This window comes from Halichoeres trimaculatus, unplaced genomic scaffold, assembly GCF_033239565.1.
Source record: "Halichoeres trimaculatus isolate MK-OKI-2021-1 unplaced genomic scaffold, fHalTri1.1 fHalTri1_scaffold_15, whole genome shotgun sequence".
In the NCBI taxonomy this organism is placed as follows: Eukaryota; Metazoa; Chordata; class Actinopteri; order Labriformes; family Labridae; genus Halichoeres; species Halichoeres trimaculatus.
In genome coordinates this window covers 20777952-20801527 of record NW_027437193.1, presented here as the reverse complement: position 1 = coordinate 20801527, position 23576 = coordinate 20777952, and the positions used below count along the sequence as shown (strand labels likewise).

Here is a 23576-nt window from a genome sequence, read left to right as displayed (position 1 = left end):
TAAGGAATACTTTGCTTTTTCCATAGTAACATCTTTGACCAGTTTTACTTGGCCTATTAGAAATTAAAATTAAATTTGAAATTATTATAATTTTTTTCTTAACATGGATAGAAACTTTTTTTGGAGGCTATTAATGGCTATCATGTGTAAAATAAAACTCCAAATGTTTGCCAGTATTGGTGAGTTTGTGCTATATCTGCCTTTTGGTATGAAAGGTTTTTGTTTGTTTGTTTGTTTTTTTTGTTCACTATCCTTTTTTTGGACCCTTAAAAACAGGTTTTCCACAGCTTTAGTGGAGCAGCACTGAGCAGGTTTTTGTCATATGTGTGTTATGGAAAACATTGAAGCTAGCAGACATGCTAACACATTCAGTGAATTTATGTTATCTGCTCAGATTCAATGATGATTTAATGAATTTATCACCAAAATATAATCTTTGTACTCCTTGGTGCTCTGGTTGTCTCATCATACAATCACGGTTGAAGCCCATGTAATGCCAAACCTTTATTCGGGCATGTACTGCTAATCCAATCACATTCAGCCGTTAGCAGGTGGTGTAAACAGAGAGTTAGACCTGAGTTGGACCTGTTGATGAGCAAAAGTATAACACTATCACTACGGCCACGTGCAATGCTAGGACACATCTGTTCCCTGGCTTTACAGTGATGTTTGTGAGGATGTGTGAAAGGTTGAATATTAATGTGGCGGTACTTATGTGACAAACAGAAGCTGCTAACTTAAGTGGAAACTATTAATTTAATCTGTAAATATAACAGATATTAAGTTTAAAGGGCCTTAAGGTGTGAGAGGTATACAGAACCAGATGTGAGTGCCATATGGTGGTGAAAAGGAGCTTTACGTTTCAGCAGAGATGGAGACAGGACCTGGGTTGGAGGATTGTCAGAGTTGCCTTTGATGCTGCTTAAAAGTCAGATGATTCCTTCGATTGTGATCTTGAATAGAGGTGTTGTTAGGTACTAAAAGGGACCTCCCAGAGTTATAGAGAGAAAAGTCTATCAAAAAAAAAATAACAACAGAAAAACAAAAAACAGCACTATCCCTGTCGCTGTTTCATTTTCTTCCTTTTCCACCATGTTGAATAAATGTTTTATCATTTTCTAATAGCAATATATAAAGACTTAAGTGTAAAAAGTGTACATAAACAAAGCTATGTTTCAAATATTTCTCTGGGCATCTGGATGTCTGTGGTAGTCTCTTGGTTTGTTGATGTCAGCACTCATAATGCATTAGTAATAACATCACCACTTTTCATCTATGGTTTAACATGTGGGTTTCTTGTTTAAAAAAATGTTACTGTTGATGAAAAACTCCAAACAGTGCCGCATGAAATCTGCATTTGTCCATCACAGGTCTTATCAATGCAATATCAATTTATCCATTTCAATACGGTCATGATTTGTGTGTTATCGTATAGTTGTGCTATGAGAGGAGACCTTTTTGCCTTCACTTAAACCTCCACTCTCTGTTTTTGCTGTTGTTGCACCTTCGGGAACTTATTGTCAATAAATTTGGCATGTATGCATTGATATTCCCATACCATGCATCTGATGTAGGTGTTTTTACATCCTCCTGTGTTTGACTTAACACTCAAAACACTCCTTCGATTTTATCAATAAAATAGTTCATGGCTGCACACATGTTGAACATCACATTTCATAAAATGTTTTAAAGTGTTGACTCACAGATGTAACATCTTGTTCAGTTCTTGGAAAAGTAATTGAAAACATTTTTTTTAGAAAGAACAAAGTTTCTGTTTATAATGCTTATCTTTTTCTTTGCCTTATTTTTGAGCAAACACTTAGTCCTCTGATACTGGAGCGGTCCTGTAAGTTTATTTTTCTGTAAGTTTATTTTTTCTACAACATTTGGGCTGTATTTCTTTCACTGCGTTAGACACAGAATATGCAAACATTTCATGTAAATTTCCCATCCAAAGATTTTGAAAGTGAATATATGAAAAAAAATCAATATAATGTAATACCTGTTTTACTTGGTAATAAAGAAGCGGAAATATAAGACTTTTTTTCATCTCGTTTGTCCAGTGATCTTATTCATTTCTTGGGATACAAGATTGTTGAAATAAAAAGTATTAAATAAACGTTTTTTATTTTATGCAGCTAAATGTCATCAGTTAGTTATTCTTAAAATTCATTAAACATAACAGTTTTCCAACACAGTTTATTGGCAATCATCCAGAAGGGTATTGTAGTCATACCATAGAAACGGTATGACCAACATTTTACTGTGCTTTCACTAGGATCAGTAAAACTAGAAACACGTAGCTTATGTGTCCATGACTTCTCAGCTAAATCTGTACTGTTAATGATGACTTAAAACTACCGAACTGTGCTCAACTAAATACTGTATTATATTCATCCTAGGCCTCTGAGTTGAATTGAAATTAGTTCTACCTTGATACAGACTATATCAGCAAAGCCAGTATTGTTCAAAGAATTGATCAAATATCGTTTAGATAATTTGTATAGAGGGTTCTATTAATGAGTTCTTCATGAGTTTTCAATTGCATCCCACTGATTTTATCAGTGGATGTTAACCCTACAAACGAAATATTTCAGTAGTCCATGGGAAGTCATCACGTAAGCTTTGAGTAAAGATTAGCACTAATTCTTAACATTTTAATTTAAACTGTTGAAACAAAGAAATAATAAACAAACAACAGGGAACTAGTTGATAACTGTTTTTTCAAATAAAGTATTTTTTTAAGTGAGCAGGAAGCGATCGTGCAGGTCAACGGATGGTTTCCATGACAACACCAAGCTCCACAGCTTTGACGACGTTGTTCTGCTCGTTTAAAGAGGTTCTCAAAGCGGTAAATAGTCTATTATTTCTCCCAGCACAGCTTCTGTGTGACTTTTGTGACACGACAAGTGAAGTGAAAAAAAAACATTAGTATACTTGTTCACACCACATAAATAGAACTAATGTTCAAAGAAAAAAACTTAATTAAAAAAACGAGCCTGCTCATAACAGCAGCTAACGGCTAACTAGTTCACTTGTCGATGCTAGCAAACATAAGATACTTTAAATGTTGTACTAAAGCCTTTGATGGGATCTATTTGAAGCACTGGAAACGGTATAATTCTCTTGTCTTTACAGTACCCATCAATATTATAACCGAGCTGTCATCATAGTTGTACTTCTTTGGTGAAGAGACAGACTGGAAAAGGTGTCATGTCTGATGTGGTTAAAGACAAAACCCCAAAAAAGGAGAAGAGGACAGGTAAGGTGTCCTCAGAGGGAAGCCATGGAGTCAGAGGCAAGGAAACAAGGACCAAGGAGTGAGTATGCAGACAATAAGTGTTTATTATTATTATTTTTTTTCACCATTCATTAATTTACTTGATTGCTCTTCTTATTTCGTTACTTAAATGTAATTAAATCCATTTTACTGTCTACACCGAGTGACCCTTCATTTCCTGTGGTCATGTCTTTCAGCTCTCTCAGTACAGTGTCATGTACAACTGAACTAGGACACCATGATGACAATGCTGAGATGACTGTTACTATGGAAAACACTTACCAGATGGGTGAGATAACAGCCACCTGTTTAGCAAACGTGCTGCACAACAGCAGAGTTGCCAACAACAGGCACTCTGCAAAAGCGTAATGCAAAGTTATTTGATTTGAGAGATTAAAGTATTTGAAAACATATTTACAGGGTTTTGTAAATTCTTAATTTAACTCATTTCCATTTGTTCAGATTTTTTGCATTTGACAAATCATTGCCTCACATAAATGCACTAATTAAAATAATAGTGTTCTATTTGTCAACGTTTATCACATTACTTTTAGCTATAGTACTTTCATGAGAAGTAAACTTATCTGCTGTACATTTTCCGCAGTTTTTGATTTTTATTTTGTCCTCACAGGACCCTACAAACGCTTCTCTGTCGCTGCTGTCACAGACATACTGAAAGATGTACTCACCAGTTATCTCCAAGAGGAGAAATACGAAGTAGAGTGGTCTCGAAAAATGACAAAAACACTTTGTGAGGTAAATAATTGCTATAAAAATTATGCAACTACTTTAAGGTTTTTGATCCAGCCATTTCATTCTTGGGATTCCCCTCTTCTCCTAGGTGATAAAAGCTCGGGTCAAGGACCTGATGATTCCCAGATACAAGATCGTGGTTTTGGTCCACATTGGCCAGCTCACCGGGCAGAGCATGCAGATCAGCAGCCGCTGTCTATGGGATCCATCTAATGACACATTTGCCTCGTACTCCTTCAAGAACAGCTCCCTGTTTGCTGTGGCAACTGTTTATGCTGTTTACTATGAATGAGAGAATCCAGTGGGGTCTGAGCAGCCTCTCAGGACACAAAACTAACTTTAGTTTAAAATGAACAGCTGCTGTTCAAGGGTTGTTTGCATCTGTAATGTATTTTGACATGTAAAAAAGATAAACAGGAATCAAACAAATTTCAAGGTTTTTTTTTTATTTTTGATAGCATAAAAGTTTGAATTTGATTATCACAAGCATCTTGTATTGGTTTTTACTGATGATAGGCAATTGACCATTGCCCTCCTGGGGTGTTCCCCTCTAGCAAAGCTTGGAGAGGTCACTCTTTCGACAGCCTAAATTACAGCAGACTGATATTAGTGCCTGGTTTTGGTCTCGCTGATAACGATTCATCACTGATCCAATCCTTGTATCCAGTTTGGGCTCTCTGCTTCCTGCCAAGGGATGCCAGTAATTTGATTTAGCACAAATCAAGTCTTCTTTTTTTTTTTTACAACAAAGCTACTTAAACTATATGACTATACTCACGGCTGTCTAAAGTGTCCTCATCTCCCATCAGTCTTCTCCACCTGGATCCTCCACAGGTATACACCACAGCCCGTACAAATGCGCGTCCACACAGCTTGAGTGTGTTTGTGTTATCTTGCGTCTGAACCTTTGCAACATACAGCGTGCACAGCAGCAGGGCAGGTAGGAGTAAGGACTTCATGTTGTTCATTCTCAGGTCAAACCTGTCCTGATCTTCTCCTTTTAATAGAAAGTCTCCAGTGATGTCATAGACCTTTCCAAGTCTTCTCCAGGTGTGCAAACATTGAGCATTATCTTTGGTAACCATAATGTGCTTTTAACAACGGATGTTAATCAGGCCATTTGGGATGTGTGTGGGAATCTGGTCTATTGTGATGATCACTGATTGACTACATTTGGTTAATGTCACTGAAGAAGAACTACTCTTTTATGTCCAAACTGCTGCTTTTCTATTGACAGGGATTAAGCAAAGTGTTTTTTAATGGATCTCTTGAGATATCTGTTGTGAAGCAAACTCAGATGATGGGTCTCTACATAGCAACATGGCGTGGTGTCTCTGCCTGCTATCATGGACATCAATCAATGATTCCCAGAAGAGACAGTCACATTAACCGGTACACTTGTTTTTAGACTGAACCATGGCAGCTGATTGAGCAGTACTGGAAAAAAAAATCATTTCAGCTTAAAAGAGCAGAGAACAATATCAAAACTTTCTCGAAATAAAAGTGCAAACAGGAACTAAGGCTGAAGTTGTGGTCTGTTACTAATTTGACATTATGTAATGAGTGGGATCCTTATGCAATAACCTCAAAATCTTGTTTAATTTATTTATTTTTCCTTGAAAGGACCATTTTGAGCAGTTCACAGCCAGATTAAGGGATTTGTTAAACATATGGATACATAGTGGTTTGAAAATCTGAACACATTTAGTATAAATATCCAGTATGAACATTTAAAATATGGGGAAGCAACCTTCTTTCTGAGTATTCACACAGATAAATAATGGCCTAAATTCACCTTCACTTGATGTCAAAGACCTTTGCTGTGTTTTTAAAATAGCATATCTCATTCCCCCCATTTTCTGATACTTTGATGATCCAGCTGGGAATCTTCAAAATGTGTCCAATAATGGAAAAATCTTAACTCAAAGCAGTATTCAGCTCTACCTTCATATTCAATATCAAAGCTTGAAGAAATAGAGCTGTGTTACTCCTGCTGTATCTAGCTCTTCAATGCTTTAGCAGTGTGAGCATTTCTTGGTATTACATACACTTTGGTAAAAGTATATATACAAAACCCACATACATACAAAATGCATACAAAAAAAACATATACACATATATTATTATTTCAATAATTTTATTATTAACATTAAAAAGAGATTAATAGAAAGCAGCTACAGTTGCATGTCACATTTGTAAAACTCACTAGGGAACATGGCTTACCGTGCTTAGTATATAATGATTTTATTATTAAATTTGTATTTGTCCACGAAAACTGCCGGCTGACCTTTTTTGACATTTCACAGTGGGTTAATGCCACAATAACCCGCGCGCTCTGTTCCTACTGTAAAATACTGCAGGTGGGCGGGGCTATACATCCGGGTACTCCTGCTGACCCTTGACGTGACCCTGCAGGATTGCAAACATGGCGGAGGTAAGAAAGTGAAATAAATATAAGAAAATATTAATTTGTGCTCCAAGCTGGTTATTTTTATCGAGCTAAGCGTATTTTGAATGTCATAGCTCTAAAACACAGAGTCAGTGGTCCGTAGTTGACGTTGTTTGATGTGAAGCATTTGTTAAATGAGGTTGTTTAGTAAACTTCGGGTTCAGCTAACATTAGCTAATGTTAGCTGCAGCATCAACGTCGTTACTTCGCGCTAATGTTTAAGAGCTCTTAATTATCCAGAGTACCCCTCTTACTTCTGTTTGTGGTGGTGTTTTATTTGTTGGAGATATCGTCTGTGTTGTTTTATGGCCACTATTAGCCGGCTGTTGATACCGAGCTTAACTTAGACGCGTTAGCCAAATAAAAAGCAGAATTAGCTCGCACTTAGTGATAGAAGTTAGCCAGGTAAGAAGATAAACCTGGTGAGCGCTCGCCTATCGCCGCCAGCTATGCTTGAATTCACACAATGTGCACATATAATTTAAAGTGTTAAAATGCTGCCCGTGTGTTCGTGCAGGACGTGCTGACAGTCTTTGTTTCCTACTTACTGATCTGCAGTCAGCTTTTAGGGCTCGGGGTCCGCCGCGCTTTTTTCTTCACTCACATGAAACCCTTCATGCTCATGTGCCTCTGTTTAAAACTTTATTTAACACGTTTTCTACAGCTGCTAGCAGTCTCTGATTGTACTCTTGATAAAACATGTCTTTACGAAGCTATTCTATAACTTTGTTTATGTTTATCTTTTTTCGATTTGTAGCCCTCCCTCGGGAACTCGAGTCCAGGTAAAGAAACATTGTTACTTCTTTACAACTAAATACTATTTTTCCCCCTTTGTTGGAGTAAAGTTAATAACGTACAAAATATGGGGATACATTATGAGGGATGAATACTTTCTAGTGCATTTACACCGGAGAAAGGGTGATTCATTCGTTTATTTATGAGAAAGAACAAAACAGAGAATGTGTTTTAAGATAAGCCAAACTTTCATCTAATGCTCTGTGAGCCCCTTGTCAAACGGAACCTAGTCTTAAACAGTTATACAGATATTTATGACATGATTTTGGTAAACGTTAGATTGTTTTCTTTTATTGCTAAGTGGTTATGGTCGAAGTAGTCGTCTACATCTAACTCAGTCATACAATAAATGTCATTTCAGAAACTGTGAGACAGGCCTTAAATCTGACAATTTTCAAATCCAGGCTGAAATTTTTTTTATTTAGCTTTGCCTAAACAACTGAAAGTATTTTATCAGCAATCTTCGTTATTTCTGTAATGTTTATTTTTTATGTTTTATGGAATGATTTTATTTTGCTGTCGTTTGATCTGATTTTATTGTAGCTGTAAGGCACTTTGAATTGCCTTGCCTTTACCATAAAAATACCAAATGTGTAGTAGATCTGTAGTTCAACTTTTCTTATTACTTGAGTTGTATGTAATTTCTAATTAAAAGATTTGTTAGTTTTCAAAAATATTTGAAAGTCTGCTTTCTTTCCCAAGTATGTTAAAGGTCAATATCAATCAAATGCAAATAAAAGTATCATTAGCTATGTGATTGTGACATTTTATGGTTTAGATAATAAATTAAAAGTCAGCAAGGACTAAACTCAGTGGCTCGTTAACCCTTTCATAATCTGTATATTACCAATAACCCTGTTGCGCACAGCCACTGTAAACACCAAGAACCTTTTTTTAAAAACTGAAATATGCTTATATTCCGGTTTTTAAAAATCTGAAAACTACCCCAAGGTTACTCCTTTTCTAATCTTACTATTTGGTCGTGCATACGCCTATCAGGATATCCCCATTTAAAGGAACAGAAATTTGTATTCTGCACGTTTTGTTCGCAAGGAATCTTGGTCGTTGAGTACAGGAAGTCCCCACTTACTGCTGCGGTTGTAATTGCTGCTGCTGTTTCAATGGATACAGTAAAAAGAAGCAGAAATGACACACTTTGCGTTAGGGATGGGTACCTTTCACATTTAAAATGATATGGTACCAATGCCCGGTACCTGGCAATCGGTACCGGTACTCAACGGTACCAAGTTTCGATTTTATTTTGTTTTTATGTGGTAAAAAATATCAATTTGGTTAATAATGAATTATAAAAAAAATTCAATTTAACAATTTTTTTCTTCAATATATAACCTTGCAATGCTGTGTTCATGTCCAGCATGAAAAAAATCACCTACTCTTCCACTCCCTCACAGTCACAAAGATGCATTTAGGTACCTAAACATGGTACCTTTTGATTTTACATGAATCGATACCTGGTACATCTGACAGAATTCGGTTGGTGCCTATAAAAAAACCTAACTCGGTATCTACCCTACTTTGCGTAATGATGTTCTCCATGTGTCGGAATGTTGTCTGCGTGTCGCTGTTTTGATTGGAATATGATGGAAATCGGAATAACCCTGTTTGCTCATCCATGTAAACGGGTTATTCGGAATGTTTCAAAAACTGGATTATTGACCTTAACCTAATTATTGACTGCATGTAAACATAGCTACTGACTCAAAAGATGAATAATGTTGGAGTTTTACCTGTAAGGCATACATGAGACTGATAAGTAGAGAATGATAAAAATGATCGGCTTACTGTGACACTGATGTTGAAGATACAAAGAGACACATTTCTGACAGATTTAATCCCTACCACCTATACTGAAATTTATCCTTTTCATTTATGTCTACTGAAAAAAAAAATATCTGGACTAATTTGTTTTTTGTTTGTGTATAATAACCCTAATAAATGTTAACACTATTTGAAACCACTTTTCCAGGAGGTTCAGCAGGTTCCGATGACCATGATTTCGACCCATCAGCAGATATGCTTGTCCATGATTTTGATGATGAACGCACCCTGGAGGAAGAGGAAATGCTAGAGGCAGCAGATGAGACCAACGCCAACGAGATTGAAGATCTTGCTCGGGTGAGATTCAGACTTGAGCTTCTTTTGGTTTTTAGCGCAGTATTCATACGACAGTATTATGAAGATCATGGCAGGTTACATTTCTCTGGAGTTTAGTGAAGCATTGGCACAAAATTAACTCTCCAAATAAGGTTTAAATGATAGTGAACATTCCCCATGTCCAGTTTTGATACTGATGATTTTCTTTCCACAGGAGGGAGAGATGCCTATCCATGAGCTGTTGAATCTTTATGGGTATGGGGGAGGTTCACCAGCAGATGAGGATGAAGAAGAGGATGAAGAACCAGAGGAAGAAGAAGAGGATGAGGAAGAGGATGAAGAGGAGGATTTAGACAATGATGAGAGCAGCAGAAGTACCAGCGAGTTAAAAAGAAACGAGGTCTGTTCATTTTAATTCAGAGTGATGTGGTTTCCATCAAACCTGTCTTTTCAGCTGTCCTGACACACTTCAGTGTTGTTTAGTGTTTGTGAATGTGTGTGTTTTCAGGGTGAGGGTGTGAAGGACTCATCAGGTCAGGGGGATGAAGCCCATTCATCCTCTGAGGGCCGCACGCGCTCAGTCAGGTCCCTGGGCACAGCAGAACTTATTCGCCCTCAGAAACTCAAATACTTTGAAAGTATGCACCGAACCCCATTTCTTTTTTCTCCCTTATTTTTGATTCTTAAGCTGCAGCTTCATGATTTCTCTGCTTCTAATGCAGCAGATTTTGCAGTTAGATTTAATGGAATAAACAGGTGTTTTATTCTTTGTCAGGTAACAACGATGCAGAGGAGGAGTCAGATGAAGATGAAGATTATGTTCCATCTGAAGACTGGAAAAAGGTTTGCAACATTTTTGAGGGACATACAAATGACAAAAATGAATTTGAAACATATTATATTGACCTCTTAACTTCTATAGATACAGAATGTACAATAGATCCTCTTTAATCTTGATCTGATTTATGGCAATATGCAAAAAATCCTGATGATTAAAAAAGATTTAATTGATCCTTCAGACGAGTCCAGCATATCTGATTCAGTCAAACACTATTTATTTACAAATTAAGGTTTTTAAGTCTTTCTATTCAATCTTTCTTTCTCCGCACCCTCATTTTTTTGATTATGCTGGCATCCCAGGCATCTAAAAGTTCACAATCAACTGCTAGTTAGTAGTTTGTCCCTATTTGGGACAATAGAAGAACATTTTTAGAGGAAGGTTCTTGATTTTGCTTGTAGCTGCTGCCAATTTCACCCTTCATCAGGAATTTTGGCAACATTACAGTGTGTGTCCCGTCATGTAACTAGTTTGTAAATTTTGGTTTAGATTTAAAGGTCCAAGGTATTCAAGCTGAATACTGAACTTTTCCTAACAGAAACATTTTTGTCAAAGCAAATGTTGCAAAAAATTGTTTAAAAAAACAGCAAAAAATCCTTATTTGTTTTAAACCCTGAAGTAAATCATCAATCATCCCGCCGACTCTCAGTCTAAATGCTGTGGTTTTTTTTTAACCAACAGGAGATCATGGTGGGCTCCATGTATCAGGCAGAAACCCCTGTCGGCCTGTGTAAATACAAAGACAATGAAAAAGGTGAGTTACTCTGTCAACACAAAAGAAGTGATGACTGTAGAGAAGACATTAAGTTTGACTTTCACTTTGTCTGTACCCCGAAGTTTATGAAAATGATGACCAGCTGTTGTGGAACCCTGAGTGTCTCTCTGAGGACAAAGTGGTGGAGTTTCTGACAGAGGCATCGAAGCGGACAGGAGAGGAGAAGGGAGTGGATGCAATCCCAGAAGGATCCCATATCAAAGACAACGAACAGGTGACAGCATGAAGCATCAAGTTTCTCCTGGTGGATGAATCCTTCAAGTGTCAATGATTTTCTTTTTGTACCAGTCCTCCTTTGCAAACGTTTCAAGATCCTTGAAGTTGGATGGTTTCCATGCTGTCATCTGTTTCTTAAGGTCCATCTGTAGGTTCTCAGTGAGGTTTAAATCAGTATGCTGATTGGCCACTTCATAACATTGATTCCATTGAACCATTTCTTGGCTGTATCAAAGTTCTGCTGATAGGTCGAACGTGTCCCCAGGTTGGGGTTCTCTGCTGCCTGCTTGAGATTTTCTTCCAAAATCTTAATAAATGGCCTTTCCCTCATGGTGCCTTCCACTTTAACCAAGTTACCAAGCCTGTTTGCAGAAAAGCAGCTCCACAGCATGATACCTCTACCTCCATATTTCACAGTAGGGGCTGTGTCGTTTGCAAAGGTCAGACAAGCTTTTACATGCTTTGGCTGAAGCAGGGCGGCCTTTCTTGGTCGATGTCCATAGAGACTATTTTGGTGCAGCATCTGCTGGAGTGTCTGCCTTGATAGAGTCGCATCACTCACACTCAGTTCCTTCAGTACAGCCTGGGTAGAAGTCCCTGGAGGTGGCACTACTGATGTCCATTCACATCCTTTTTTTTTTGTTACTTCTCGATGATACTGATGCATTACTGCAACTGGTACCTGTAATTTTCAATAATTTTCTTGTGACCCCATCTTCTTTCCTTTATGACATTTACAATACGAGCTCTCAAGTCCTCACTGAGCTTGTTGGTCTTTGCCATGGCAAGTCCTGCTCCGACTTGAAATTAACTGAAAAGTCACAAGCAAGTTGAATGTTATGGTCATTAAACTGGTTAAAAAAAAAAGAACAAAAACTCAGAAATAATGAAAACAGTGTTAAAAAGTCTTGTTACCACTAGGGTATGAAGAATTTTAGATATGATGAATTTTTATCAAAGTTTGACTTAAGGCCTTTAACGATGTAACTTCATACAATATAATTGATCATGGTTTCAGACTTGCCTGCATGTCCTATTTATCTCAAATCTGAGGGGAAATACTTATGTGTGACTGAAAAAATAAGAAACTCCTTGGACTTGACAGCAGTATGAATAATTTTGGATTAGGGGTATGTAATTTTAGTTTCATTTCCATAACACGTAGATCAGGAAGCGTCGAGAAGCTTTGTGGTTGGGGGTGGTGTGGGGGTTTTTGACATTAAGAAAAATGTTTGTGAATAAAATGAGATGTTCTCCAGCTGTAATCCCTGCTTATATCTGTTCACGTGTGTAAACTTGTTTCATTTTTTTGTTTCTGTGCAGGCTTTGTATGAACTGGTGAAATGTGACTTTGACACAGAGGAAGCTTTAAGAAGACTGAGGTTTAATGTAAAAGCAGCCAGAGGTGAGGAAACAAATCCACAACCAGTTTTCTCTTCATTGTGTTGTCTCTAATGTCTGGTGCAGCATGGCTAATATGTGTTTTTTTGTTTTGAGATCTTGAAAATGTAACATAACAGCTGATTCTCTTTGTAACAGAGGAGCTCTCTGTCTGGACTGAAGAGGAATGTAGAAATTTTGAACAAGGACTAAAAGCTTATGGGAAAGACTTTCATTTAATACAGGCCAACAAGGTAGGTCTTTAAAAATCCACATTCATGTATTTATGATAATGAAACTGATTGAACATTTATGTTGATTTGATTGCTGTTATGGCTGTTGAATGCTCAGGGTTGAAATCAGCTTCATTTCAACCTTGTTGCATTTTGAGACAAATCAAATTAAATGTTTCTAAATCTATTAAAAAGTATGCTGAGCTGATCAGAGCTGTTAGATAATAATTTGATTTGTCTCTCATTTCAAAATGAACTGAACCTATCTCTTCAGATGATGGTAATAATGGTTATTTCATGTCTGCTGAATTAAATCTTTCAGGTGAGAACTAGGTCTGTAGGAGAATGTGTGGCCTTTTATTACATGTGGAAGAAGTCTGAGCGTTATGATTTCTTTGCACAGCAAACACGACTTGGGAAAAGGAAATACAACCTTCACCCCGGTGTAACGTAAGTTATAAATCATTTTATAACCAGTGAAACATGAATGACACAAACGTGTTCATATCTGTGGATGTGCCTTCTCCCCCAATTTATTGTACAGGTTTTATTCTTGAAATCACAACTCAAACGTCAAAGAAACTATTTTTTTCTATTCATTAAACCAACTTATGTAAAGGGATTTTTCCATGATTTTTTATGTTGAAAATTTTGCGGACACAGAATGTATATGTATAATAGGGATGGAACGGTTTATGAAACAAAAAGGAACCATTTAGTTTCCCTCTCTCGGTCCGGGGTGCTTGTGCTCCATTTGGTTCCGTTTTTTCTTTGTTTTACAGCTCAGTTTGAAGCGAGTATGTAGCTCCAATCATACGCATTCGCCAAACATCTGTGGATGTTTCCTCTGTATTCCTTTCAGTCGCCATCTGTAGCAGCTCTGTGTGCTCCGGTTCATACAGGTATCCTTTTGGTTCCAAAGTGAATGGAACTTCATCGTCGTTGTCATAGTCACTCATTTTGAATTTCCTACGCTGCCTCACAATCCTTAGAGTACAAGCAAAAGAATTACGATACTTGATCAAACTTACACGAGGCTACAACCGGCGCCGAAGCATAGCTTGTTTACATTCTCTCCAGCTGAAAGGAGGAGGGGGGACGGAGCGCACTAACGCTGCGCGGAAGGATACATGACCAGTTAGTTAGGTCCGGATAAATGTTTATATTTCTGAAGACTTAATGCACTTAAAAAATATTTTATGTAGGGTACTCTTAAACTGTGGTATTACTTTTTGATTTGAGTTCTTGTAGGCAGAGAAAATAGTCTTTGAATTTGGTACGGTCCCTCCCTGTTAGCGCCTATTTCCTTGTCACCATCGATTACAGTCTGTGTCTTACTGAGGGAGAGGAGACACCTTTCTACTGTATCTAATGTCCTTAGTGGTCACATAGAGCTCATAGACCCCACTTCAAAAAAACTGAACTATCCCTTTAAGGTTATATTTTAAACCCCCTCTGGCAATTTTTTTGAAGACGACAATTCTTGCAACTTTTCTCGTGTTTGGAGTCTGACATTGAGGCGTGCTTTGATCGCCTAAATTGGCAGTGTGTGCTAACGTGAGCCCTTCCCTTATCCAAAACACAGAGACAGTCTTCACTCACAGCAGATAAAATCACACAAGTGTGTGTCTCAATATGGTCACTTCTGCCCACATAAAGGAGGAGGGTTGACATTTAGACATGACAAAAAAACAAGAATAGACTGAAGAAAGTGAATTTGTAGTTCTTAACATATCTATGATGTTGTGCTTTACCTGCTTTGTGTTTCTTACGTTTTTTCTCTCTCCTACAGAGTCAATGACAACTACTTGCAAATAGGTTATTATGCGAATTAGACAGCAGTGTCATTTATTGATTTCTGGGACAGCCAATAGTGACTTTCCTTACTGAGAAGCTGGCATGTTGAAACTAGAAATGTTTCATTCAGCTTTAACAATGTTTCAAATGGGAAACAGCCTCATTCTTTCAGGTTCATAACTATACATGACAGAATTGATCAGAAATAATCTGTTAATGGTGGATTATTAGGGTTTGTGGTAAAAATAAAGGTGTTAAAAACAACAACAACAATGTACACTGAGCTGGGCCAAAAACGGTGACCACAAAACCAGGATAAAAAAAAACCTAACCATGGATTTTGTAAACCCTTCCATCCCTAATGTATCATATATCTTGGTGAAAAAATTGCTTGGTGTCTTTTTCTGGAAAACAAGGGGACAAAAAGCTCAGAGCTGCTTCAGTGTTTTTTTTTTTTTTACACACAGCCCTGTTGGGAACCTGTTGAAAATAAATCAGATCATAAGTTGGACAGTGTTTTGTTGTCCTTGTCCCAACATTTTTCAAATGTGTTGCTGGGGTCAGGTTTTAAACAACAATATTTTTTCAATTAACAGTAATGTCTTTCAGTTTTCACATTTAATTTGGCTTTGCATTGTTTTTACTGAAATGTATTTACAAATTAAATTCCTGAGGTCTCTTATCATTTTTAGAAGTGAAGTATTTGAATAACATGCTGTCCAAACTTTAAAGTAAAAACCTTGTGTTTGTGCAGCCAAAGCACTTGACAGCATTGAGTAAGAACAGTGTGTTACTTAATGTAAAGAGTAAAGTGATAACACTGTGAAACAGGACAAACCTGTGGTTATACACTTGACGGTTTGTCTATTTTGAATCAGTGGCCGAGGTTTTGTGCAATGACTGGTTTACTGGTGTGTCCTCAGGGATTACATGGACAGATTACTAGATGAGACAGAAAGTGCTACATCCAGCAGGGCAGCATCGCCTCCACCCACAACCTCCAGCAGCAGCACCAGCCACTCAGAGAAGGAAGACAGCAGCAGCCAGAACGGTGAGGTCATCATCACTGAAAATCAACAGAAATATCTTGAAGAAGTTGTGTTATGGTAACAAGTAAAAACAGGAAACAGAGTGAAGCAGAAATGATCCGTAATAGTTTTTTTAAACTGTTTTGAGTCAATAAAAGTTTATTAGGGTAATGGCAGCCAAAAAGTTCCAGATGCAGCTTTAGGGCCTGTGTCCACTAACAGCATTTTTGTGGTTGCAGCGCCATAATTTCAGTGCAGTGTTCACCTTACTTTCTGTTGCTACTTTTACCCTCGTGGTGCCTACTAGTTTATTCTCTGTACAACTCTCTGCCACTTTTGTTGGCAAAAGCAATAAAAGTTTTGCAACTTTGCAAAAAAAATGCTATTAGTGGAAACAGGCCCTAAATGTTTAAATCAGTTTAACTTTTCCTGCCTTTATAGTGCTAAATCATTGCATTTTAGCCATATCTTCAATCATTTTTGGACTTTCTTTCCTTTTTTCTCTTGAGTATGAGGAAAGCTGATGAAAAAAATACTTGTTGTAATAAGCTGTTTTAAAATGAGGTTTAGATTTTTGATTTAGTCAAGTTTTTCTTTCCAAAGGGTGAAAGATTTATTCGTCTTTTTTTCGGTTTCTGGTTCCACTAGTCCAGTAAAGATAAATTCCAGTGTTTGAATCTGTATCTTCATACTGTAGGGTGCAGGGCCAGGACCTCAGTATAAGAGATCAAACAACCTGATCAAGTTAACTTACCCTGTTTACTTGTTGAAAAGCGTAAGTGTTGTTAAAACTCTTATCTATTTTTTTGTCACAGGTATTGCCAGCCACAACTCCAGCCACCCAGTTGAAGGTCCTCAGTTACTCCCAGCAAACCCAGTCAAAGCTGAGCCCACTCAGTCCAACGGTCCCTCTCACCTCTCAGCAGAAGCTCCACCTCCCGTTTCGGACAACAACTCCAACGGCTGCAGTCAACCAAGCGCACCCACACACAACCGAAATGGATCTCTGGAGCCCCCACTGGACCACAGAGACCCAGCAACACAAGAAAGGCCAGCCAAGAGGTGCAGGACGGAGGCAGAGCAGCTGGGGCAGAGTGAGGTAGAACCATCCAGAACGCAGGAGAACTGAAGGACCCAGAGGTCCAGAGTTTGACGTGTGGACTATGAGACACTGAGCTGGGGTGAAAGAATCGTCCAAACTTTGTCACAGCAGAGATAAAAGGATGATGAAGATGAGCCCCTCTTGGCTTGTGAGCACATTTTCTCCTGAGAGAAAAGACTCCATCATAAGGTCAAAGGTCACTGGGAGTCACACCTTGAAGAACACAGCCAACCAAACTGCAGCTTGTCCTCCGGGAGGGGCAGCAGCCTCCTTCGTTCCTCCATCACATCCTCCATGTACTGACTGCCTGCTAAGCTCATCCAAAGCACCACAGCACCGTCACATCCTCCAAAAGACAAAAAACATTTCCTTTATCATTGTCTCTGTTCCCTCTCTGGAGACTTGACTGACTAAATTTTGCCAAGAATATCCTTTTTTTCTATTTGTACTCAAAGAAAAAAATCAGCCGTGTTATTTTTTTACACCAGAGATATTTATATTTTTTAGCAAAAGAAAACTATGATGGGTAGCTGCAGTTCAAGCTCTTTGAACATTGATGAAACAGGCGACATGTTGGAGAGAATTATGTGTTTAAGTTTGTCAAAAAGAGGCAAAGTAGGCAAACGAGTCCGGCTGTTGTGTAGCTGGCCGTCTTTAGTTGCACTTTGATTGTATTTTCTCTTTGGTATCAATAAGGAGTGGTGTGGAAACCCAGCAGAAATACAGTTTCACTCCTTCACTTCTGAACCTGCTCCGGCCTCTGTGTTTCATGGCCGTTTGTTTGATTCTGATAAAATAAACCAATGGGTGGCTCCCCCTGCAGGTTTGTTTGTGTAAAGCAGCTGACATCAGTGATGTCCTGTATTATAACTCATCATGTTAGAAGATGGCTGTATTTTTGGATTTCCATGGTCAGTGCTTTGCTCGACGCTTTGTTTTTACTAGACAGAATGCCCGTGATTTTTAATGTAAAGTTTGTATAGATTTCTTACCTTGAGCAGTTGGTACATTTTTTTAATACTGTTAACTGTCAGTTCATCTCTGTATTTTCAGGTCTTCCTCGTAGCCTGCGCTTTTTGTTGACAAACCTTTTGCTCTGAGATGGATGTAATAAAAGAAGTAGCCATTCCTCTTTTCCCTTTCTGCCTGGCAGCACTTCCCATTCCTGTGTGACCTCGCTCGATCTGAAATGTTTGTTGCAGAGAGCCTCTTCTTTTGTCTGCAGTCGAGTGTGCAGCTTGCATCTGGTGAAAAACCTCTTTGAGTGCGTAGTTCTCACCAATATTTGCCGTCTGTTCCCTTGGTCAGTGGCTTCAGAGCAGTTTAACAGTCCAGGTTGACGGGTGCAAAACCTTCAGTTGTTTTTGGTACAGAAGCTGTTCAGCTTAAAGCCTCTGTGTTTTACTTTCAGTCACACATTAAGATAAGTTTGTCTCAGATAATGTTGATCCATGTAGTCCTGTCTTTCTTTTCTGTTGACAGCTATGTCCTGTTTATTTTTCTTTGTAAATGATGACATGAATAAAAGCAAAGTGTATTCCAAGACTGGTTATGAATGGAATGACATTGATTATATTTAATAAATGTTTAAGTCTTATTAGTTAAACAGTCACTAAATGAATCCGTACGGAGATAGATTTTGAGTCTGTGAGTTCCCTCATTATAGATCATCATCACAGACACTTCATGTCCAAGTGACATTTTACATCAAAGTTATTCCTATAAATTCATTTAATTTTGTGTATTGTGTATGTATTTTTTAAAGTTATTTTGGAGGCTTTTCATGTCTTTATTCAGAGAGAACTGCACACAGTAGGAGTGGAATGACGTGGGAAGAGGATGCGTGTAGTATCTGAACCCTGGCCAACTTCCTAGACTCAGCCTCATGGGCTCACAACCTGACCACTGTACCAAAACCTCTCCCTGTGCAGATAAAATGTTTCTTTTACCAGCAGGGCGACAGCGATGACACGGTGTCCTTTTTGATTAATTTGACATGGTTTGTTTATGGGATCCATAAGGAGAAGTAGAGGAAATTATGGAGAAGTTGTGCATTTAAATTCAAGAGACCTAAGTGAGACCTCTTTACTGACACTTTCAAACAGATTTCAGCTGACCAATGTCTACTTTTGTTATTTTGTGTTTTTTTTCTGAATGAAGTCTGGATTCTATTTCCTTTTTCCAACAAAGAAGTCACATCGGGAACAATCATTAGGTTGAGAAAGACATTTTAAGTTTTGTATCAAAATATAACTCAAACACTGAAGTGGAAAAAAAAATCCAAATAACCCCTTTATGTTTATTGATTTGTATAAAATCTGTTAAATGTTATTAGAAAAATAAGGCATTTTATCTTCAACAGAAATACAAAAGTTGATCACAGCATCTTATAAAATTACTTTACAGGATTGTAGCAACATTATGTGCTGAAAGATACAGAAAATAACTGATCAATGGAGATCACGACGTGAAAAGCGATCTGGAGACTTCAGTGTGTAGTCTTCTCTCTGGTTTACGCCTTTTCTGTAAAATATGAAGCAAAGAGAAACCTGAGTTTTGTTCTGTTTGTGCAGTTCAAACATTGTGAAACTTGATATTACAGAATCTGGTAGAGTTTGTTCTCGTGTCACTGGGACTGTTCATACTTGTTTGCTCCTGTGTGAAGGTGATGTAGGAGTACACTAGACTTCCAGCAATGCTGCAGGAAACAAAGATGGAGACGTAATTACATCCAACAAGCTCCACAACAGCACAAATATAAATTGTGTGTGTTCTTTACCTGATGTTTAGACCCACGAAGTTAGTCCAGGTGAAAATGTAGTCTCCACCAATCACCATGCCAATGTAGGTCACCAGGATGTTCTGCAGGGATCACACACACACACACAGTCATGAATGTTCTCTAATGTTACACACACTGAGGAAGACCAGCAGCACGTTACTCACTTTGATACAGCCGATGATAGAGGTGGTGAGCGCTGAGTTGTACTGTGTACTTAACATGATGGAGTACATTAAAATGAAGCTAAACCGTGAAGAAAAAAGAATTAGACGATAAGAAACAAATGCAAGTTGAAAATAAACTCATGTTGGATGTAGGTTTTACCCCATGACACAGGAGAGCACAAACTGCACAATAAACATCAGATCAGACCATCCGTTGTACTCCACTGCCTGCACTCAAACACACACACAGAAGAGCATCAGCGCCGTGTTTTTATATACTAAAACATAAGTCAGGTTTTGAAAAGTTACACTTACTGCTTGCAAATCGCCTGAGTAGAAAGCGTACAGCACAGTGGGGAAAATCATAATCAGTGCATTGTAGTAGAGAAGGCCATATTTTCCCAGCTCCTGCAAGAACAAATACACCACACTGTTTGAGCTATTCATCAAAAACAGGTGTTTTCATGTGTATCTTTTTGTAGAAAGGCCTGTGTACATGGAAATAAAAACAAAATTTCCATCAAAGAGTTTAAGGTCAAAGTTAACATCCTTGAAGTAAGGAAAACGTGCAAGAGTGACTGTAAATAACACGTTTGGAAATGACAGTGTTAATTCTGTTCCTTTTATATGCAGCAGTGCTTTGAGCTCACTTTCAAGCTTCAACTAAAATCTCTTGACTGGACATTGAAAGTATGTTGTTAACATGTAAGAAGAGAGTGGAATTATAACTGTGGTGTCTTTTTTATTATTATTATTTATTTATTTATTTTAAGTTTTAAGTACTGCTGCTAAAACTACAAAGGCAAGCTTGACTATCAGCAAATCTTTATTTAATCATTATAAAGCCTGCCATTAAGTCTATGCCAGTCTGCAGGTTTACAAGCACAATATTTACATCACATTTTTTTAACTAGAAAAGCCCTCAAAGAGCGCATACCTCCGCCAGGCATATTGTAATTGTCATGGAACACTTCAGTCTTACTTTAATGTTATACTTCCTTTCAGCAGACTGTAGTTGCAGGTTTGTACGATAATTTGTTACCTGACAGTGTTGAAAATTATGATGACCCAGTACATATTTAATATTCCGGATCTTAGCATCCAGAATATTGCCAGGATCTGGATCGTACTTTTACATCTGTCAGAAATTATGGTGACCTTGTCTCGTATTGTTTTGCAAAGCAGTCCAACCATTTATTGTGGAGTTTACACATATGGTGAAAATGCCCCTATCCCATAATGATACAGAGTCCTTTAAAAAAGTCCTGGATCCAGACTGTGATCCAGATCACCTCCAAAATTGAATCTTTCTTTCCTTATCCAATTTTCAACATTTCCTGAAAATTTCATCAAGATCTGTTAATTACTTTTTGAGTTATGTTGTTCACAGACAAACAAACAGACATTCAAACTCTCCCAAAAACATAACCTCCTTTCCGGAGGTAATGATGCATAAAAGAGGACCAAGAACACAGCCCTGCGGTACACCTGTGAGACAACGGCCATATTTCTACCCAGAAACAATCCTTAAAATGGTTTTGAAAAAAACAAAAATCATACATTTCACTAACAGTGAGAAAACAGAACCAACATCTCAGCTCACCTTAGAGTCAAGTTTCTTCTTCACATATGCCCCGCTGGCTGCTGTCAGAGCATTGTTGAGCATTATAAACACATATCCTTCCAGGTCAAAGGCCAAATCATCGCTACAAAACATGAAAGAATCAATTGAATATCTTGTAACTGGCTTATATCAGTTTGTGGAACAAACACTGCATAGGACATCCCACCTGGCAGCGATGAAAGCACCAAAGATCATAGTAAAGACCGTCATCTTAATTGGTGTGGAAAATGATTTCCTGTTAGAAAATAGAAATACTGTCACCAAAAAAATATATATTACAGCAAAGACTTTCTCATTTTGAGACAACTTTACTTACTTTAGCAAGATTCCTTCAAACACCATTGTTAGAAAAATACTGAACCTCCTCAGAACTGTAAACATGGGTAAGCTAGAGAAAAGGAAAATGCAGTTCATACAGTGCTTCAGTAGTAAAAACATAATGAGCCATACCAAAGGAATTTTAAGATCAGAAGTTCTTACTTGAGCCGTTGAGTCCCAAACAGGCCGGATATTTGATTCCCCACATACAGCAGAGGCAGAGGGAACATCTGCAAAAACAAAATTCTTCATCATAAGTTCTCTACTGTCTTCATGTATTTTGGTACAAATTACATTTTTTTAGTCTCACCTTGCGAGGTATGCTCATATCCATGTCTGGAAAAGAGATCACACCCAACATCTTTCCGACTCTTAGGACTACAATTGTAGCCAGCATCTACATTCAAGGGAGGAGCAGAGGGAGAGTCAGAGTCCATCAGGATCTGTTTATAGCTGAACATTATCAGTGACTCACATTAATATAAGCTTACCTGGCCGATTCCCACACATGTTGAGGATGGAAATCTGAAAAACAGGCAACAAAGCTTCACCTTGTCTTTTTGGTTGGCTATCTGAATTCAAGTCAAATGGAAAAAGTGCTGCACACTGACAAATAAGTTTACTAAATAACTGATACTGTACTTGAATATAAGTTTTAATTTGCCAAATGGGCTAAAAATTCTGAATCGGTGATTTCAAATGTACACAGATTCAACAAGATACAGACCTCACAGAACATACACAACAGAAAATAAATAGCAGAGACCACCATTGAGCCACTACACTGTGCAACCAACAAAACCACTGTATTCTCTTCAATTCATCAAGGCTAGTAAATCTATGCATTTTAAACATCTAAGCATTTAAAAACAACAACAACAACAACAACAACAACAACAACAACAACAACAACAACAACAACAACAACAATTTCCTGTATGTCCTGTGGGATGTGCCTCAATAAATGTCAGTGGGATTTGTATTTGGTGGTGCAGAGACATTTATTAATATTTCAGTATAATTAAAAAACTTGGATGAGCTCAAACTGGGACTGTTTGGATTTAATAAACTTGTAAAGTACTGTTCTTAAATGAGTTATAACAGCACGAGCCTTCAATGGAAAAGCACCATGTCAAGATTCAAAAGTCCCCACTCTTCCAATGCCAACACCCTGAGACCAGAACTCACAGATTTTGGTGCACATTAATACCGGTTACACAGTTGTGCATCGTTTAACAGTCTAAACTAGGTATGAGATTAGAGGGGTGTGAGAGGGAGTAATGACTTAAGTAAACTCTGACCATGGTCCTGCTTCCGCAGTGACTTGCTGGATATAAAGCCACTCTTTGTGGATCGGATTGAGATAACTTTAAATCCCAGTCAGAATAAAAAGAATATATATTTGCACACTCGGTTTTCTCCGTCATAGTACACATTTCCATCATAAATGCCTTTCTATTACTCTTGCAGCTCTCCCTGCAGACACAGAGTTGATCAGAAGTCCTAGCAAAGCCTCCTGTGTACTCACTGTTTGCACTTTGAACTTTTACCTGTAGCTCGTGAGGACGCTTTTGTTCACAACAACGATGAGAAATGAACTGACACCGTAAAATCCCGCAGCGAGCAACTTCACGAACACGGAGTAGTCCTCGGTTGTTTTGGTTTGGGAGGATGCTCTCTCATCTGTCAGGTCTCTGTCACCGTGTCGACGTTTATGAAGCTGTGCCATCGTTGACGTAAGGACCACCAGCCCCGACCAACGGAAGAACAAGAGTGCTCATGCGCAGGCGTACAACCATCCAATGGGCAACAGTCCATGAGAAAAGGCGGAAGTGTGGAAAAGGTAAACAGAGCTCAAACTTTATTTCTGATATCTATCACATCTTCTACAGGGTGCTAAAATATTATTTCTGAACAAATTATTATA

At 38.0% G+C, this 23576-nt stretch overlaps 4 protein-coding genes across 6 annotated transcripts; 2 read left to right on the top strand and 2 right to left on the bottom strand.

Annotated features, from left to right (window-relative positions):
* The first annotated feature begins 2791 nt into the window (after window positions 1–2791).
* Window positions 2792–5447, top strand: dynlt5 (dynein light chain Tctex-type family member 5). The gene is made up of 5 exons (XM_074689179.1): window positions 2792–2851; window positions 3139–3320; window positions 3478–3569; window positions 3912–4036; window positions 4122–5447. Exons 2-5 carry the CDS (start codon window positions 3214–3216, stop codon window positions 4323–4325), a joined length of 528 nt encoding a protein of 175 aa, XP_074545280.1. The 5' UTR covers window positions 2792–2851; window positions 3139–3213; the 3' UTR covers window positions 4326–5447.
* Window positions 4584–5001, bottom strand: LOC141804630 (relaxin-like). The gene is made up of 2 exons (XM_074689180.1): window positions 4812–5001; window positions 4584–4717 (listed from the first exon to the last, which is right to left on the bottom strand). Exons 1-2 carry the CDS (start codon window positions 4999–5001, stop codon window positions 4584–4586), a joined length of 324 nt encoding a protein of 107 aa, XP_074545281.1.
* Window positions 5448–6395: 948 nt separating the features above from the next.
* On the top strand, window positions 6396–18294 carry mier1b (mesoderm induction early response 1b, transcriptional regulator). 3 transcript variants are annotated; one of them, XM_074689245.1, is made up of 13 exons: window positions 6396–6467; window positions 7240–7264; window positions 9265–9413; window positions 9607–9792; window positions 9901–10030; window positions 10168–10235; window positions 10912–10984; window positions 11068–11219; window positions 12545–12626; window positions 12761–12855; window positions 13238–13284; window positions 15555–15682; window positions 16475–18294. In XM_074689245.1, exons 1-13 carry the CDS (start codon window positions 6459–6461, stop codon window positions 16786–16788), a joined length of 1458 nt encoding a protein of 485 aa, XP_074545346.1. In that variant the 5' UTR covers window positions 6396–6458; the 3' UTR covers window positions 16789–18294. The 3 variants fall into 3 exon arrangements, with proteins under 3 accessions (XP_074545346.1, XP_074545345.1, XP_074545347.1); XM_074689244.1 differs by having other exon boundaries at window positions 13157–13284; window positions 16475–18293; XM_074689246.1 differs by lacking the exon at window positions 6396–6467 and adding an exon at window positions 6853–6887 and having other exon boundaries at window positions 13157–13284; window positions 16475–18293.
* A 761-nt stretch (window positions 18295–19055) lies between these two features.
* LOC141804420 (nucleotide sugar transporter SLC35D2-like) lies at window positions 19056–23402 on the bottom strand. Its single transcript, XM_074688834.1, has 13 exons — window positions 23200–23402; window positions 22141–22174; window positions 21960–22046; window positions 21812–21879; window positions 21648–21719; window positions 21498–21566; window positions 21311–21413; window positions 20023–20115; window positions 19868–19935; window positions 19708–19786; window positions 19541–19623; window positions 19407–19459; window positions 19056–19284 (listed from the first exon to the last, which is right to left on the bottom strand). Exons 1-13 carry the CDS (start codon window positions 23376–23378, stop codon window positions 19274–19276), a joined length of 999 nt encoding a protein of 332 aa, XP_074544935.1. The 5' UTR covers window positions 23379–23402; the 3' UTR covers window positions 19056–19273.
* Window positions 23403–23576: the final 174 nt, after the last annotated feature.